The 19,566-nt window shown below is 40.1% G+C and overlaps 2 protein-coding genes across 2 annotated transcripts; both read left to right on the plus strand.

The window, feature by feature from the left end:
• The first annotated feature begins 1,163 nt into the window (after positions 1-1,163).
• On the plus strand, positions 1,164-7,535 carry LOC115917658 (histamine H3 receptor-like). The gene is made up of 3 exons (XM_030971868.1): positions 1,164-1,443; positions 3,989-4,155; positions 6,741-7,535. The coding sequence occupies exons 1-3, from the start codon at positions 1,197-1,199 to the stop codon at positions 7,533-7,535; spliced, it is 1,209 nt and encodes a 402-aa protein (XP_030827728.1). The 5' UTR covers positions 1,164-1,196.
• Positions 7,536-12,641: 5,106 nt separating this feature from the next.
• Positions 12,642-18,203, plus strand: LOC115917681 (histamine H3 receptor-like). Its single transcript, XM_030971909.1, has 3 exons — positions 12,642-12,888; positions 15,523-15,689; positions 17,418-18,203. The coding sequence occupies exons 1-3, from the start codon at positions 12,642-12,644 to the stop codon at positions 18,201-18,203; spliced, it is 1,200 nt and encodes a 399-aa protein (XP_030827769.1).
• The last annotated feature ends 1,363 nt before the right edge of the window (positions 18,204-19,566 follow it).

The raw sequence follows: 19,566 nt of genomic DNA on the forward strand, positions 1-19,566 counted from the left end.
AATAGTGCCACAGTGTATTTTCTGCAGTACCTGGACACGAAGTAAAGCTAAACCAGTGGTGGATGCACATGCTGTGAAGATAATTTTGCATGGATAATAAAGTTTTGCATTTTTGTATTACTGCCATTCAAACATTCAGTAAAAGCACTTGGCAAATGCTAATGAATTTCTTCCCACAACAGAAGTGAAGACATGACAGCCAACGTTTTTCAAATTTAAGTATTTAAAATTAGACACCAAAGTGTTTTTAGAACCCATGATAAAAATGATCGAATTTTTACAACTCTAGAATACTTACAGCTCTCTGCAAGTGGCTTCATTACCCATACAAAATGTAAGCATTTGTGGAAGACACACAGTTTTTCCCACCAGTGTGGAAAGAAAAGCCTCATCCTGTTAATTGCCAAACTCTCATTCTCATTCAGGGAGTCCATATTTAGTTCCTGGGTTCTGGGGAAACAGCAGCTGGTGATGTGTTCCTGAAGCTGCTGCTAAGATTTTTGAAACTGATTTCAGTGAGAGTTTTGAACTTATCTCTGAGGGTTGGATCATTACAGGTAACTGCTCTGGTAAGCAACTGTATGTATACTTATTTACATCGAATCAGTTTTCAGCCGCAGAGTGCACAAAAAGGAGAACAGCAACAACAACAAAGTCAACCATGCCTTTCCTCAGCAGAAGGTATCAATATATAAATAGGGAGGGACCAGTGGCTTGCTGAATTGCAACAATGTCAGATAAACAAAGATGAAATTAAAAAGTAGTTTAAATTCTCATGATATGTATACAGGTTGAAGAAAAAAAATTAGAAAGAGTCGTATTTAATGCTAGCAAGCAAAACACATCAGGAAGGGAGGGAGGGAAGAAAGAGGGAACCTCAAATCAGCCCTCCTGACCTCCACAGATAAGGATCATGTTGCTTAAAGAAGAACTTGCATTTTAAAATACGAGCTTGAAAAAACTGTATACTTTCTTAACCAGAACTCTGCTAGAGTTCTGCTTTAAGAAAATCTTAGGAAAACTAGATTTATCTAGTATCAAAAGCTTTTTATGTTTTCCCCTCCTGAGAATTTTTTTTTTGGATGCCCATTGGATTTTTGACACATCCTATTTTAACTCCTTATGAATCTCAACCTTTTGGATAACTTTGGCAGACACAACTTCCTTCCCAGACTGACCTGACCTGGACTCTCACCATGCAAAACAGCACCACTGAAATTCCTCACGCGGCTGAGACGCGTAACGAGACGTGGCCCAGCCAGTCGCTGAGCTCCGAGTTCTCCCTGGCTGTGTTGGTGCTGCTGGCTTTCCTCATGGTGTTGCTGTGTCTGGTGACCATCCTTGGCAACATGCTGGTGATTCTTGCTTTCATTATGGACAGGAACCTCAGGCATCGCAGTAACTATTTCTTTCTGAATCTTGCTGTTTCTGACTTTGCAGTGGGTAAGTGAGAGCTGTGGAGCCATGTGCTAATTGTGTTGTAGGACTCTTAGGAGAAGCACTGGTGTTTCTTTTCTATGTGTTTTCTTCTGAGAGAACTATTTCCCAGCTCTGTTTGGGGGAAGGTTGGGGAATGGTTGAAGCTGCATGAAGTGTTTTTGCAGCCTATTTTTTAGAAAATAAAGGATGCTTTGTTAGGTAAGCAGGTACTGTTTAATGTTTCAGGATAAAATACTACTGCAGGAATTTTATGGACTTACAAAGAATGAGTGCTGTTTGTGAAGAGTTTTGGCTGAAATATAGATAGTCTAATCAAATACAGCCTATATTGTCTGACAGCTCTTGCATACATGATCAATATCTTCTCTTTCAGTCTGCTATCACACAATACAGATCATTACCTGACATTTGTTACTAAATAGCAATGAATGCTATTTTTAAGCATTTTGCTGTACATGCTCTATATAGAGAAATACCTTAGGAATATGTGTTTGTATAGGCAAATAAAAAATTACAAATAAAGTACTTTCTAGTAAGTTTGATGCTACATGTATATTTATACATAGGGACACATTCAGTTTTGAAACTTGTGCTGAGGAAAAGTACAATTAAAACAGGAGTGTGATGTTCAGTTGGAGACTGAACTATTGCAATATTCTGTGAATTGCTGGGTGTCTTTGCAAAAAGCCTTGGTTAAATTACTGAGTGTGTAGAATGATGGCTTTAAATAGTTTTGGCTATTTAATGAAATCTATATTCTGACTTGTCGTATCACAAGAATTTTTTTAAGTACACTTTTAAGAAGTATACTGAAAGAGCAGAAGAAACTTTTTTTAACATTTTTTTGCCAGTGCCAGAAGTTCTGTCAGGGGCACAGTTTCTGATAGTTCTATCTTTGTGATGGCTATATCTCCTTGTATAATGTTTTGATACCTCCCCGCATATGCTTGATGTCTTCTTCCGGCTTATTTCTGCCTTGCTGTGCTGCAGAGCTCTTGCTGCCTGCTCTCCACTTACAGTGCACTGGAAAAAAATAGAGCAGTAAGCAGAAAACCAGTGGACAAGCTGATGTTCTCTCATCTGACTCACCATCTAGCATCATACTGAACAAACAGAAGCTCTAGCTGAGAACTACAGAGTAAATAATTTCTCTGCCAAACAAGGAAGTACAGCTTACTTGGCATTACCTACATTCCATAATTTTTTGTTTTGTGATATTATGTTTACCTGAATGTTTAGTATTTAATTATAAATTTTGTTAAAAGCTTTGCCTTTGTCTTAGTTTGACTTTAGAGTCAAACTGATTTGTATTTTTGTAGCTATATAATTTAGATTCGGGGAATGCCTAAATTATCGTTACTTTCTTCTTGATCAAAATTGCTAAAAGCTTGCAGAATCGTTTACTTATTCTTTTAACATATCTAATCTAGCTGCTTTTGGCATTCAAGAATTTTTGCTTTGTCTCTGTGCTTCAGTACCTATAGCTGGGTTTGAATAGAGATCTCGTGATTCTTAGTACAGGGAGAATAACAGGAATTGTAACATTTTTATGGAAATAGAAACTCTCAAGATACTCTGTTACAGGAGTACACACTATTAGGTAGTAAATCTAAAGTTGAAACCAAGTTTTTTTCCTGATTTGAATGTTAAAATATATAATGCTTTACTCAAATGATGATGTGCTAATTGCTCTGTAAATGCAGTGATTCCATTTTGTTGCAGCCTTGATGCTGTTCACTGCATTTCTGCATCCCAGTTGACTGCACTGTTAGTTCTTCTTCAGCCTCCCAAGGCTGTGTTGTGGTTCTGTGTAGGGTGAGCACCTCAAAATCCATTGAAATGAGGTCATATTGGCACTTTCACAACATTTGGATTTAGCAGCCTAAATTTAGGTAGCAATGGGTGTGGGTGGGTCACTCGTGTGTTCCCACAGTCTGGTGAGTTCCTATAGATAATATCCTATCAGCTCGCCCCTGAAAAGTGGTTATTATCAAGATTTAAGATGAGGCGAAAGGTTAGGCTGGGTGCATTTAATTAACTATGCTGTTCTTGTCAGCCTTTTGATCATATAGTTTTTAAAATTAGTCCAAAACTCCTATTTCTGTAATAAGTTAACTTCTGGAGCATTTTCTAACACCTATGCTTCTAAGAGGATGGAAGCATGGCAATTGGATAATTTGTTATAGGAAACAGTGGATTACATTGGGGGAAAGATGTTTTTGTTTATTTTCAGCAGATAACACAGAAGAGTGTTTAGTTCAGCAGGTAGAGCAGTCAGCTGCTCCTTCTTTTAGCATGTGGTGTTAATTGGAGAGGTAACAATGATACATAATAAACATGATACATCTTTCAGAGGGGTATTACTTATAAGAACGTGACTAGTACCTAGTTTGTAGTAAAGGTTCTTCGGTTGCAGGATAATACAAAACCATCTATGTGGCAATTCCAGCCAGTATTGATCAATCTTTTACCTGATACTGCAGAAATGCTTCTCTGCTCTCATGCAGTGCAGCGCTGACTGACGTGTGCATTTGGTTTCTTTTCACAGGTGTGTTCTGTATGCCGTTGTACATCCCTTACGCCCTGACAGGGACATGGCACTTGGGAAGGAGCCTGTGCAAGCTCTGGCTGGTCATGGACTATCTTGTGTGCGCAGCTTCAGTGTTTAACATCGTCCTTATCAGCTATGACCGGTTCCTGTCAGTTACAAAAGCTGTAAGACTAACATTTCTATTTATTGCTTTATATATATTGGGATTTCTATAAAACTCAGAGCCTTTCACAATTGACACTTTGAGCTAAATGGTGCTTTGTTATAGGTACCATTTTTTGATAGAGAAATTATGATGCTTCAGTGTTGTGTTGGGACTTAGGACATTGCCTTGCTGTTATTTCAATGTTACCCTCATGCCATCTGCACTAGAAGTTATTTAATTACACTACACAGGACATGGGAAGGTCCAGGTGGGAAAGAGACAGCAGGCCTGTGGACATCTTGGGCTTTGGCCATTAGAAGAGTTGGTGGTGATGAAAACTAGGTTGAGTCAAAGATGTGCTTAGGCTTGGATAGATTTTGTAAGAAGAGCATTTGGAGAGACAATGAGATGGACTGAGTGAAGATCAGATGGGGATCTGCATTACTGCAGGGGGTGATTGACATATGCTGACAATGAGGAGTTTAGTGGAAACTGATCCCTTGAAGCAGAAAGAAGAATGAATCAAAATATATGGAGAGGTAAGAGAAGTTTCTTGAACGTTGTCATTCTTCTGTTTCAGAAGATATCCAAGGAATCAAGTAAGAAATATTATCATTCACCATTTCTAAGCTCTGCTTGGTGTTTGGTCATTGAATCTGAGAATGGTTTGGAAGAGACCTTAAAGATTAATCTGGCTCCAACTCCCTGCCACGGGCAAGGACACCTTCCACTAGACCATGTTGCTCAGAGCCCCATCCAGCCTGGCCTTGGACACTTCTAGGGATGGGGCATCCACAACATTTCTGCTCAGCCTGTTCCAGTGCCTCACCATCCTCATAGCAAAGAATTTCTTTCTAATATCTGACCTAAACCTACTCTCTTTTGGTTTAAAGCCATTGCCCCTTGTCCTATCTCTGCTTGCCCTTTGGATCCTGGAAAGCTGCCGTCAGGTCACCCCAAAGCCTTCTCTTCTCCTGGCTCATGATCCTGCTTGCTTCAATGACATGTTTCATATTAGACGGGGAGGTTCTCATTTGGGAGGGGCTGATACAATACCTAATCACTTTCTCTTCTTCCCTAGTGGTGTGGTTTTTACAGTTGGTTTTTGCCAATTTGTTGGTTTTGTTTTTTGGCTTTTTGGGTTTTTTTAAGCTGAAGAGTAAAGTATAAGAATCCCTGTATTTAAGACATTAACGAAGCTGCAGAGCTCAGAATAAGAATAATGTAAATTAAAAGGGCCTCTGTAACCTAGTTGAGATCCATGATCTTGTGCCATTGCTGATGGTCTTCATTTATATGATCACATTCTGGTTTTCTTCTTTAGGGTATTAGGATGGAGTGAGTCTAGGAATGTGTAACAGGGCTGTTATCCAAAGAAAAGACGCCATGCTTCCTCATAGACCTGGAATCTACCTCTGCCTCTACCTGTGGCCAGGTTCCAGTTACCCCAGACTTATTAATTTGTGAAGGTGTGCCCAGCTTCCTGTTTTCTGCCTCTAAATTGAGGCACCCTCTTGCGCAGGGTGGCAAATTCATTACTGCAGACCTGGAGCTATGCACGGAGCTAATATGATGCTTTAAGATGTAGAGGAGTCTGAATCTTCAGGCTACACAAATTTAAAACAGAGAATCCAAACCAATGTGCATAACCCTGAACTATTGCTGTGATACTTGCTGGTGAAATAAAGACAGTGCCCTTTGTGTGCAGTGTGTGTGTGAAGGCGCCATTCATAATTACTTGTCTATCATGCAGGTGCTCTTCTAATGAACAGTATAGGAAGCTGATGAGAAAGGCAGCAGTTCTGAGGAAAGCCTGAGATGCCAAATGTTGAACAGTATAGAGGAAATAAAATTGTCCAACTCTTCATTAATTTATCTTCTTGTGCTTTGAAAGATGGAGGGGATCAAGAGTATGGATGGGCTATTACAGGATGGGCTTAGCTCTTGTATTTCCTAACCCTGGATGATTTTATTTTAATTCTTAATATGCTGTCTGGGTAGACATAAAAGCATCAAGATTTTCAGTAGTGGAATGAACTGTTTACAAGGTAAGGCTAACATTAAAATAGAGTGATTCAATAAGGCAGAGGGTGTTACAGTGTATGTCTGGGATAGATTTTTCTGCTGTGGCAAGAGGAAACAGTATGAAAAATTATATTGTCTGGTGTTTGCAGTCTCACATGGCAACCTGTCTAATATAGAAGGCTCCTTCTTTTGCTGGGCATGTAGGAACTCCCACAGCTGCTTTCACTCTCTGCTGAGCCTGGGCTGATGAATCATAAACCTATTTCTTACCAATTCCTTATTGCTGCTTTACTGTGTGGTGGAAAAAAGCTATGTCCTTTCATACCTAGAAGCCAAATGATAATTTAGCCATCATAATTTCTGCTCCTCTCCTATGTCCAGTATTAAAATAAATCACAGGGCTGCAATGTAAGGAGAACAAGACTAGCAGTTTTTCAGAACCTTGCATGGTGAAGACGTTCCAGGTGTCTGGGGAAATACAGAACAAATACTATATTTGGCTTGATTACGTATGGTTTTTTGACATAATTTCTCCCAAAATGTTGTCTGAATATGTGACATGTCCTTTTTTCCTCACAGGTATCTTACAGAGCCCAGCAGGGAATAATGTCCAGCTCTGCCATCAAGATGGTGGCCATCTGGGTCTTAGCATTACTCCTGTACTGCCCAGCCATCCTGTTTTGGGAGCACGTGGCCGGACACAGCGTGGTACCGGTGGATCAGTGCTACGCCGAGTTCTTCCACAACTGGTACTTCCTCCTGTGTGCATCCACACTGGAGTTCTTTGTGCCCCTGCTCCTGGTGACCTACTTCAACGCGCACATCTTCCACAACATCCAGCGGCGCCAGCGGCGCGGAAGCGTGCAGGACTGTGAGCCTCCCAGGAGCAGCAGCCTGTCCTGGAGGTTCTGTGGCTTGCCAAGGCCAGGGGCATCATCTCCTTCATCAGAAGCAGAGGAAAGTGTTTCATCACTAACAAGATCATGGAGACCAGCAGTGGTGGCTAATGGTCCATCTCGGACAGAAACCAGTTCTATGGCCCTCAAAAGGAACTTTTCTGCTTCTTTCTCTTCAAAGTCTGGATCAAAACTGCAACGGGACAAGAAAATAGCGAAGTCTCTTGCCATAATTGTCTGTGTGTTTGCCATTTGCTGGGCCCCATACTCTTTGTTAATGATTATCCGTGGGGTCTGCCAAAGAAAGTGCATCCCTAAGTCCCTCTATGAAGCAACCTTTTGGCTTTTGTGGATCAATTCCTCTTTGAACCCATTTCTTTACCCTCTCTGCCATATGAGGTTTCGAATGGCTTTTCTGAAGATATTATGTCCCAAAAATTTTGCAGCATTGAGATCTGGTAACACACCTTCTATTTAGAGAGGTAAAAGGAATGTCTTACAGATAAGGCTCCTCTGTCATTTAGTGATACCTTTTCATATGTGTCATCGGCACGGATAGAGAAAAAACCCATTTGTTTACTAATGACATTGTTTAAGAGTGCAGCAGAGTTATGTAGTTGCCCCAGTATTGCTAATTTTCAGGATCTCATCTTTGGTTTTGCTGGTATGATGCTAGATTAATTACCATCTAGTAGATTGAAAAGAATAATGAACTTTGCTGGATGTTCTCTTGGTTTGTGAGTGTGAGGTATATTTTTTTCTTTCTCTTTTTTTTTCTTTCCTTTGTTTAATACATAGAGCTGGCACTGTGAAAGAGCTCTGCTCTTGCTATCTCCATAGAGAGTCACTGGAGGGAGATACTTGTTCATGTATGTGTTGATTCATGTTCTATTTATGAATCTAAAGCTATCAGTGAAGAAGCAATACTACTACATTTTTAAAATATTGTAAAAATACTCACAGAAGCAGTATATTTTCATTTCATAAACTCTTATGGTTGTTAGTCTTTTCACCCATACTGTTTTTCACCTGACAGTGGCTGCCCATTTGGTCATGCTTAAATGATATTTAGTGCCAGATCTATGCACTATGTGATTGCCTAAAAGATAGGCCAGGCTTGGGCACGTGATCACATTCCTGTTGAATTAGCAGAGCAAGCAATGCTAAGTTCATAGTGGATTTTTGATTTTGGTTGGCTGTGCAAAAATAGACAATAGCCTCTCCGGTGTAAAGCTTTGCAAGTGCAAAGATATTCCATCAAAATGTCTGGAACAAATTTGATCTGACAGAGTGATTTTTATTCTAGATCAGTGCTTTGTGTCCTGTTACTGTGACATTATATGGATTTTCTCTGCCACGGAACAAATATCAAACTCGATTTTTTCAATTAGGGAGCAAGGGCCATATTCACTGCTTGAGAATGAGGTTTGCAGAGGTCTGGAAGCTTATACAGAGATGTCTTAAGCAGCTCTTAACAAACAAAGCAGTTGAATGTCCAGTGCTGAAAGGAGTGAGTAGATGTCTTGGAGGAAGCAATGGAGCTTGATTGCACCCCATTCCATGTGCCAAACTTTCTTACCTTGTGTTGAGTGTTGCAACTCACCCAGAAGGCTTTCATGAATGGGTAAGTGAGAGTCACTGGCTACATTTTTTCTCTCTTTTTGTATAATTTTATTCCTCTTTGTTTATAAATATAATAATGTATGAAATATGGAAAGAGAAATCTGATGCACAAAACAATGAAGAGCAGTAGTAAATTTAAATGGTTTTTAATTTAATTTGAAATTGGCTGTAGGAGTGTTGCCATAACAGAGTACTTCTTTGCAAACACAATTCAAGTGCATGGAAGCAACCTGATTATAGGACAAAAGTTGATGGCTTAGAACAGCTAGAATGTCTTTCTGTTCAGAGGTCTGGAACTGAAAACTTCTCTTGCCAGTTTTCACACTGCTGGAAGATTATCTTTCACCATTCATTCTTGCTATGCTTCCTTGCCTCACGTGGATAGTGTTATGGATTGTGAGCCTAGCTGCTAAGAGAGATGCATCTTCAGGAGAAGGTCGTTGATTCAGCACAGCTGTTTTTACTGTCATAAGCTGTGGTGCTGGCATAGATTTTGTGGGATTTGTTTTTCTATGATGCTTAAAAAAATCTTAAACACACGCACAGAGTTAAAACATTTATAGAAGAGCTGGTGTACTAAACATCTGTTAAATAGAGAAACTGAAGATGGGCCCAAGATAGAAATGTATTTGGGTTGTCTGCTTTCTATTCCTATGCTTTTAGTATAAAAATTCAGTTTGCATTTTGTGCTTAAATAATGTATTGTTCATTTTGGAAAAACAACTTGCAAATTATTGACTAGATAAACCAGAAAATCCACATTTTGCAGTGCTAGAAAACTAGTTAGGGAATTTTCCAGGCAGCAGAATCTGCAGCAAACTCGAAACAACATAGCATGGTGAAGCTACAAGAGGTAATTATTTTTTAGAGTCTGTTTTACGCACACACTGTTCAAACTGTTTTCTCATGCTACTCCTGTGTATTAGATGAATTTGTTGTATTTTTCTAATTTTTGAAAATTTTGCTAAGTTCTCCCAGGGTAAGTCAAGCACTAGGTTGCTGTGCCCACAGCTTTGGGTCAGGGTGGCATCATAAATATTCTCCCTTGTAAATCACAAATCAGACATTTTTCAGGGTTATTGTATGATACTTATTCAGCATGATACTTGTTCTTATGCCCCCATTCAAGTGGATGTTTCTTGACAAAAGGTTTTCTAACCCAGGTCTCTCTAACCAGTCACTCTATCCATTTCACCATTTTATGTCCTTGAATTTTCTTCTGTCTTTGCAGATTTTCAGTAGGCCTTCTAAATACATGGTGACAGTAGCTATATGACTTTGTGGGCTTCAACTCAAACTACACCAGTTTTTTTCTAGTCTGACCCTCTCATATTTAAAAGAAAAAAAATCACTCAACAAATAAAAATACATGTTGGAAGAAATTGTGTTATCTTTTTTTTGTTTATTTCTGAAACAAATATTGAATGATAATGATTCTCCTAACATCCATGTCCTTTGTTTTCCAGAGGAAATACCACATAGATTTCCCCCTGAGTGCCACACAGAACTATGATTAAAACTTCAACATTTGATTTATTCCCTAATTATAAAGGCAAATGACTACATTCCCCTTGTCCACTAATCCAGTAATTTTATCAAAGAAGACAACCAAGTTGCTCAGGCATGACTTACCCTTGGTAAGTCCATGCCAACTGTTCCCAGTCACCTTCTCCTCCCCCAGGTCCTCAGAAACACCTTTCAAGGGGACTCACTCCCTTTATTATATTCCCAAGGACTAAAGACAATCTGAGCTTTTATCCTTGTGGCAACATTTGAAAATCAGTTTTCTGATTTTCTTCTTTCTTCAGTTGTTGGGAATCTTCCTTTATCTCCATGACCATTCTAAGAGGATAGAAAGTGGCCTTGCAAAGGTGGTAGCTGGTTCTCTTGATAGCACAGTGGGTTCCATGGACTTTTATGGGTCAAGTCCCCTCAAGTAATCCTGTTTTATTCTCACCTGCTTATGACAGTTCTCATCCTTGAACTCATTCACTAAGCATGGAGGAAAGGGAGACCTAGATAGTGAGGGATGAAGCTAAGAAAGCATTGGGTACCTCAGCCTTATCTGCACCTGCTGTCGCCAGATTACTGGTCCCATCCAGCAATCTACCCATATTTTTATTATTCACCATATGCTCCTAATGGGGTGGCTGAAGTTCTTCATGTTGTCCTTGATGTCCTTTACAAACATCAACTATAGGTGAGCTTTTGTTTTCCTAATATCATTCTTATGTTGCCAGACAACATTTCTAAATATCTCCTTTGTATTCTGTCCCTCCTTCAAACTCCTTCATGTTGTCTTTTCATATTGTAGTCTCCAGGGTTAGCTACTGTCATGATACATCTGCTTGTTTTCTTGAGAGCAGGGATGGACTATTCCTGGGCATGGAGGTTGCTGTCCTTAGAGGCCTGCAGCTTCCTTTTGAATCTGCTCCCATGGGATTCCCACTACCACTTTCCTAAATGGAAATCTGCTCGCCTGAAGCCCATGGTCTGCACTGCTGCTCTCCTTCCTCATCCCCTTTAGGATCTTGAGTTCCACTACCTCATCATCACTACATCTGAGTCTGGCACTGACAGCACATCCCCACACAGCCCCTCTTTACCACTGAGCAGGTGTTTCAGCTGTGCATCACCCCCATTAGCCCATGCAGGATTTGTGTCTGAAAGTTCCCCCTGACAGCCTCCAGGAACCTTGTTCACTGCTAGCACCTGTTGTGTTGCACTTCCAGCAGATGCCATGAACGCTAAAGTCCTACATAAGAAGTGGGTTCTGTGGTCCAGAACCTTCCTTGAATTGCTTAAAGAAGACTTCATCACTTCCCTCACCCTGAGCTCTGCGATGTGCTCTCACCATAATGTCACCCATTTCAAATGTGGCTTGGTGGCTGCACAGGAAGCTCTCGTACTTCCCCTTTGCTTCCCAGGCTGCAGCTGGGCACACACACCTAAGGAAGCTGCGTCTCATTGCCACATTTTGCCATTCCTGAGGTCTCTTCTGTTTCTGTCATCCTACACCTTTTGCTTTAATGACTCTTTACAACATAATTCCCTTTGTTCCTCAGTATGGTAGCAGAGCACTGCATCTTTCCTCCCCACATCCTCTCTTTCCTTTTTCCTTGCTCTGTATCTTCCCAAGTACCTGGCATTATGGCTGCAGCTTGAAATGCTGGTCACTCAAGAGTGCTATGGTGCTACAGAGTCCCTGAGTGTCAGCCGCAGCCATGGCCTACCAAATTCTGTGCACTTCCACCAAAATAAACGGAGTTGGGATGAGGAAAGGGTGTCTTTTCTCACACTTGAAAAAGGTGGAAGGCTTGGTAATTCATGGAATAAAAGCTTATGTAGGATTACTTGTCAGGTGCTGGATTTGATGGCCCACGCCATAAAGAGCTCCAAAGTGCAAGTATTTGTTCTGCCCAGAACTTCTGGTTAGGGTGAGCTGAAGAGGTATTGGTGATGCTTCTGCTGCATGGAACTGTATTATAAATGCTCTGTAAACAGCAACACTAAGAAATATCTCTCTGTTATTAACTGTAAAATTTTAAAAGTGGTATAGCAGCAAGTGCAAAAGTGTCTACATTTTACTGTAAGGTAAATAGAATTATAATAATTTTAATCCTGCTCACCACTGTGGAGATGAAAATGAGATATGGCTTCAGCACAATTTGATGTGCAAAACCACTCATACATTGCACATATGGGAACTCTTTGACTGTGAGAAGAGTTGTTCCATGTCCAGGAAAGAAACTGATTGTGAGGTGTCTTTTCTAAGGCCAATAGGTGCTTTCAGATCAAGAAATATCAGAGAGCCCAGCTCTTGAATTCTTGTGTTCCATTTTTTGATATTGTGAATCTTTTCTTTTTATGTTTCAGTATTCAGCCCAGCCTGTTAATAGACTTGTCTCAACCTTTTGGATAACTTTGGCAGACACAACTTCCTTCCCAGACTAGACAGACCATGCACAACAGCACTGCCGAAATTCCTCACGCGGCTGAGACGCGTAACGAGACTTGGCCCAGCCAGTCGCTGAGCTCCGAGTTCTCCCTGGCTGTGTTGGTGCTGCTGGCTTTCCTCATGGTGTTGCTGTGTCTGGTGACCATCCTTGGCAACATGCTGGTGATTCTTGCTTTCATTATGGACAGGAACCTCAGGCATCGCAGTAACTATTTCTTTCTGAATCTTGCTGTTTCTGACTTTGCAGTGGGTAAGTGAGAGCTGTGGAGCCATGTGCTAATTGTGTTGTAGGACTCTTAGGAGAAGCACTGGTGTTTCTTTTCTGTGTGTTTTCTTCTGAGAGAACTATTTCCCAGCTCTGTTTGGGGGAAGGATGGGGAATGATGGAAGCTGCATGAAGTGTTTTAATAGCCCAGTATGTCTCAAAATATGTTGTAATGAGAAATGCATTCTTTTTCATACAAATACTTTTAATGTTGCTTCAAAAATGAGTGACTATTATATGTGAATACTACTTGACAAGGTTGTTTGCTGCAGTTTATGATTTACCCTTGTTTTTCCAAATATAAGGTGTTCATCACACACTTCAGAACAGCTGACACATATTTGGCAGCTATGTGTGATACATCCACGTAAATGAATTACTTCTCTACATAGTACTAATGGTTTATGGATGTTATTACACTACAGCAAGACACTTTATCACCAGGACTTTTTACTGGCTTCAGCTCAACACAGGCTATTGATCTGATGGTTTGTTTGATACCCTGCTGGCATCCCTCATCTATATTCCTAATTGATCCCCTCTTCCCATAGCATCACTGCAGAACTCCAGGAGAGTTTGTTGCTGGAGCTGCCATGGATCCAGTCCTGGCTGGTGATGCCAAGTGAGGTGATGGTGGAGTGAATGCCTTTTGCAGCACTCCTCCATGGCTGAAGCCAGGAAAGCAGCCCATGCAACAGAGAAATCGTGACAAAACCATAGTTCTGTGGGAGATGTGCCAGCAAATGTCTTGACTTGAGGCTGGCAAGGAGGTACTTCTGCACACAAAGGCTTTTTCTTCAGGATGGTCACAGAGATCAGTATGCACTGAACTATGAGAAAGGAAATCGTGGCCACAGACCTACTGCACTTCTGACAATACCATCCCCCCAAAATACTGTTCCTTTGTGAGTGCTGTGTAGCAAAGTGTATAAGTTTAGCCTTTAAGGTTTCCCTTCATTTACACCATGCATAACATGTGTTGCCTTATTCTGGGACTTGCTCCATGGGGCAGAAAATGATGCATATGATGAAACCTTTTTTTCCTGCTAAGGTAGACAATTTGCTGGAGCTGCTATTTCATTGCTCAGGTCTTCTGCAAAAGTCTGTTTCTCCTCATATCTCATAGTTTAATAAGAGAGTTAAATATCTACCTTCAACATTTCTTCTTTGTGGCTGGTGCCTCATACATTCTTAAATCAGTCAAGAAGAAATGATTGCCATCAGTATTAGATTGGCCTATACAGACTGTAAATTTAAGATTTTTGTCTCTGATATTGGTCAGGAAATGCTTTATTTTCTGAAATTACTGTGGGGCTGTTTTTTTTTTTTTAAATTTACGAAAAGTCTGAGATATTTATGGGGATGTGACTCATGTCTTTTGCATCCACCAATTAGTAAAAGTAAGAAGAGTTTCAAATATCAATGCTTAAAACCTGGGGTTTGCCTCTATATTTATACGTATAGCTAAAAGTAGTCATTACTTTTTGACATGGTGCCAAACATTGATCCCATTGAAGTTCATGAGGACATTAGCTGTTATCAGCAACCATGAAAAATGAGTATTTAGTACCAAAGTGATGCTGCTTGTATTTAAGGAATATGTTAAAATAAGCCATCAGTATGGAAAGTGCTGTGAGCATTTCCCTGTTGATAACTGTCAGCTCATTGCCCAGAGATTTATCGTCAGTGGACCACATCACCCTGGATATGTTTAGTAACTCCTAAGATCTTGATGGACTTGTCAAGAGAGGAGTAATCTGGAGAGTTTTAAATGGATCTTGATGCAACATATAGTTTTCTATTTGCCTCTGCTAGATCAGCATTTTCAGGAATGTAGAATCAGCTATTGCATCACATTTTGAAAGAATGTTACTGTTAAAATGAAGAAGTTGCTGGCTTAAAAATAAAACACAAACATGGTTTTCTTAATCAAGAACTTCAGTGGAAGGTCTTTTGGACAAAACACAAATCTAACAAACCAAAATAGTTCTGGAGTTATTCTCAGGTAGAGAAGAAGCATGAGATTAAAACACTCCTTAAAAATTAGTGTTTCATACTTCTGCTGTGTCTGCTTTATGTCTGGTAGAACACCACAGAGACTGCCCAATATATTGTCTTCAGTTTACAAATGCTGACCAATTTTACAGGAATAACTGCCACTGGCAACATCTGCAGATGTGTTTGAGGGAAAATTCTAATACAGATGAAAGAATAGAGGAAATGAAATGATGAGGTTACCTATCAGAATGCAAACACAGTGCATATATATATATATATAATTTTATACCTTTATTATACCTTTTTTATACCTAATTTTATACCTTTAGAGATTCGAAGTTGCTTAAACTTGGATTTTCTTCCTCAGTAAATCCTTCTTTGCTGAATTGTTTTCAGCTTATTCTCAACAATCAGCATACATAAATCACACTAAGATCTAAGACATAGAAAGTCACCATCAGATTTAATGAGAATTTAAGAACTTATCTATATAAATTACATATTCACCTTAATAGATTTGTTGATTTTTTTAACGCAGATACCAAAACAGTGTGTCTCTCTGCTTCCAGGAGTTTGCAGTCCCTATGAACCTCATGGTGTTTTTGTGGTTGCTGTCTGTAGGTGTGTTCTGCATACCCCTCTACATCCCTTACAGCCTGACAGGGAAATGGCACTTGGGAAGAGGCATCTGCAAGCTCTGGCTGGTCATGGACTATCTCCTCTGCACAGCTTCAGTGTTTAACATTGTTCTTATCAGCTACGACCGTTTCCTGTCAGTTACTAAAGCTGTAAGTAACCTGTTTAGAGCTTCTCTGATTTTTTGCCTTGGATGATTATATTCACCAAACTTTGCCATGCTGATGAGTATAACCCCAAATTTAATGAAGATAATACCTCTCAAAAATATACTGGCATTTGGCGATTATTAGATATTTTGCAGCCAGATGGGGTGAATATTCTACATTGGGCATGCTTCACTGCAGAACCAGTCAACCAGGAGTTTTCTCACTATTTCTGCTGCAAGCTCCTGTCATGTTACTGCCTGAGGAAAAGCAGTCTAGGGGGTAAAAAGGGTAAGAAAGCAGACTGGTAAAAAAGGGGTAGGGAAAGAGAAAATTCAGAGTAAACTGGATTTGGGTTTGGACCTAAAATCAGGCATGAAAGTAAAATGCAGTGGAGCTAAGACAGTAAAATAAAGGACACTGGGGAGGGTGTCTAGACCTGACATGTGGTCAAAACTGATTCTGGATAAGACCGGGAGCAAGAGCAAACAGGCAGAAAGTGGAACATAGGGCAGACTGCAACCACTGGCTGTAGATATGCAGCAATAAACTCCTCTTTGTGTCTGGAGCAGAAACCCAAATTTCAGACGCATTCTGTCTCTGCTTTCTGCAGAGAATCCTACGCACCTGGTGTGAGCTTTATGTCTTGGGCCATGCTAGGGGTGGAGGCCAGCATTTCTCACCAGCCACACCGTTAGCTCAGGTGGCAGGGAGTGTCACAGAGAACTAGAGGTTCCAGCTCTTTTGTGTGTATGAGACTATCAACATAACTTCATGCAATAGAATTTCAGTTTTATTTGTGGTAATTAGTTTAACTTCCTCTAACTGCCTTCTCATTTTATTTTGTTATTTTATTTTATTTAAGGAAAATATCTTGGAAATCAAACATCAAAGTTTTTGGTGTGTAAGATACCTTATGCTGGAAAGCCAAAGACTCAGCATTTACAACTTGCAAAATTCAGAGCACCTCTACAAATGCAATTAAGACCTATGGACATTTGTATGATAGTTCTAGTGACATTAACTCAAGGTTTTGTTATCAATTGGATGTCTAATCTTGCAGAATTACACATTTGTCCTGTGAAAGGGATGAGGCAATATGTGAGCCACATTGTACCTATATATTCTGCAACATATAGTGAAAACTATGTACTGGCCCTGGAGTGGATGTAGAAGGAAGAAAATGAGTGATTTTTTAGTTTCATCAGCTAAGGGCTGTGGTGCAGGTGTAGTATCTATTCCTTTATGAATTGTCTAGCAAGTTATTTTCTTATAGGTTTAATCTGTGTGCCACCTTTTCTGTTGAGCACCATGATACATACCGATATTTGTTTGTAAAATGCTGTAAAAAGCAGTGCAGTTTCCTGTGAGTGGGATTCATGCTCCCAACAGCTATAAAGTGCTAATTCCTCTGGCACTTCAGACCATAGGTATCTCAAACAAGGCATACCAAATTACTAGGTACTGATGGATGATCATGTTTCATCCCCTGGACCTGGGCCCTGACATTAACAGTGTCAGGACCCTAATATTACAGTGACATTAGCTTGTAGAGAGACAACCCTATGCTCTGTCAGCATCAATGAAATGAACGTGCTTGGGGGAGCTTCAGCTGACCAGCACACCCACATCTCTGTATTACCAAGCACCTCCTGAGTTCGTCTCCGTCTGCTTCTCTTAGTCCCAAAATGGGTCTCAACAAGTCTGAACTTTTTATGTTTTTTCCCCTCACAGGTATCTTACAGAGCCCAGCAGGGAATAACATCCAACCCAGCCATCGAGATGGTGGCCATCTGGCTACTTGCCTTCCTCCTGTACTGCCCAGCCATCCTGTTTTGGGAGCACGTGGCCGGACACAGCGTGGTACCGGTGGATCAGTGCTATGCTGAGTTCTTCCACAACTGGTACTTCCTCCTGTGTGCATCCACACTGGAGTTCTTTGTGCCCCTGCTCCTGGTGACCTACTTCAACGTGCACATCTTCCACAACATCCAGCGGCGCCAGCGGCGTGGCAGCGTGCAGGACTGTGAGCCTCCCAGGAGCAGCAGCCTGTCCTGGAGGTTCTGTGGCTTGCCAAGGCCAGGGGCATCATCTCCTTCATCAGAAGCAGAGGAAAGTGTTTCTTCTTCCATGAAACCAAAGAAAGTATCTTTGGGAACTGGCTGCTCGTCTCCATCCACAGACAATTCTGTAACCTCAGGAAATGACTTTTCTGTTTCTTTCTGGGCAAAGATCAGATCAAAATTGCAACAGGACAAGAAAATAGCAAAGTCCCTTGCCGTAATTGTCTGTGTGTTTGCCATTTGCTGGGCCCCGTACTCTTTATTAATGATTATCCGTGGGCCCTGCCAGGGAACTTGTGTCCATAATTTCTTCTATGAAGCAACCTTTTGGCTTTTGTGGATCAATTCCTCTTTGAACCCATTTCTTTATGCTCTCTGTCATGTTAAATTTCGAATGGCTTTTCTGAAAATACTATGTCACAAAAAATTTGCAACATTGAGATCAGGTTCTTTTTAGAAAGAAGAAGAAAAACAAGGTCCAAGAGGAGACGGATGAGGGACATAAGTAGCCACTTATAAAATTAGATTTAGTCTTTTCCAGGAGATTAAACTAGTTGGAGAATCTAAATAAGCCTTCTGTGAAATATCCTCCTGCAGACAAATGTGCATGACCAAGGTTTGTGTACTTTTCCCAGCTATTTGAATTGGTCAGGTAAAAGCTATTGCCTCTGTCTGACTTTCCCAAGTAGTCTATGCACATTATCTTAATTCTGATTGCTGAAACTGTTGTCTTCAATTGCAGTACCTCTTATATTTGTGTCCACAGGTGATATTAGTTAAAAATACAAGAAAGTCATATATTACCCTTAGTGTCAATAGTATTCTAAAGTTGCTATCTTCTCTGTTCTACTTCTTTTGAACAATTTGCATTCAGAACCCAATTTTTGCCTATATGAAACATCCAATGAAGTTATGATTTTTGTTGCCAGGCACATAGCAGGATTACTTGCTTTCACTAATGGTTTTTGGCCATCAGAAGCAAAGAGGAACTACTTTCAAAAACTTGGATGTATGTGTTCTCGGCAGAAGGGCGTTGCTCACTATATTTGTTCAGATGCAGCAGTAGAGAATTCAGGAGTGTAGAGCATTTATGTGGATGTCCAACTATTCTGCAAGAAACCAGCCTTCTTCAGATGTAGTTTTGAGAGATCATAGAAAGAGAAGCGTTTGTTCTTACTCCTTGGGGGAAAAAAATCCAATTCTGTTTCTGTTACAAGCCTTCAGCTGGAGGCTGTGATAAATGGTATATTTTTTACACACTGTGTAAGTCTGTGTTTGTTTTTCTGCATGAGCCAGGAAAATGGCTGGCCTGGATGCCTGCCTGTAGTATGTGTGGTGAGAGCTGAGACAGCTTGGAGGTGATCTTCTTTCAATACACACTTTCCATACTGTTAAGGACTATTTACTTGCATGGCTCTGGAATTACCAGGTGTTAACTTCCTTACTAAATAAACAGGTGCAACTTTAAAATGTAAATAATTTCTTTTCATCACACTGTCAGTAAGTATAATGCTAGAAAATAAATGGAAGAATGAAAACTAAAGGAGTGTTAGAGGTATTTGGTGTCCATTTTATATTCTGGGGTTTTTTTGGTGTATATTCATATAGTATGTTATTATATTTTACTTAACAGTCTTCTGAATGTTCTTCTAGCTGAACTACCATTTAATCACCGTTATATGTTTTGTTATACTATATGGTAATTTATATTCTTCTACTTATACAAATTACACATGTATTCAGCAATATACATGTTAGAGATAGATATTGAGAATATTAGAGATGAGAACTCTAATATTCAATACAAACTACTTTGAAGA

This window comes from Camarhynchus parvulus, chromosome 2 (genome assembly GCF_901933205.1).
Source record: "Camarhynchus parvulus chromosome 2, STF_HiC, whole genome shotgun sequence".
Lineage (NCBI taxonomy): Eukaryota > Metazoa > Chordata > Aves > Passeriformes > Thraupidae > Camarhynchus > Camarhynchus parvulus.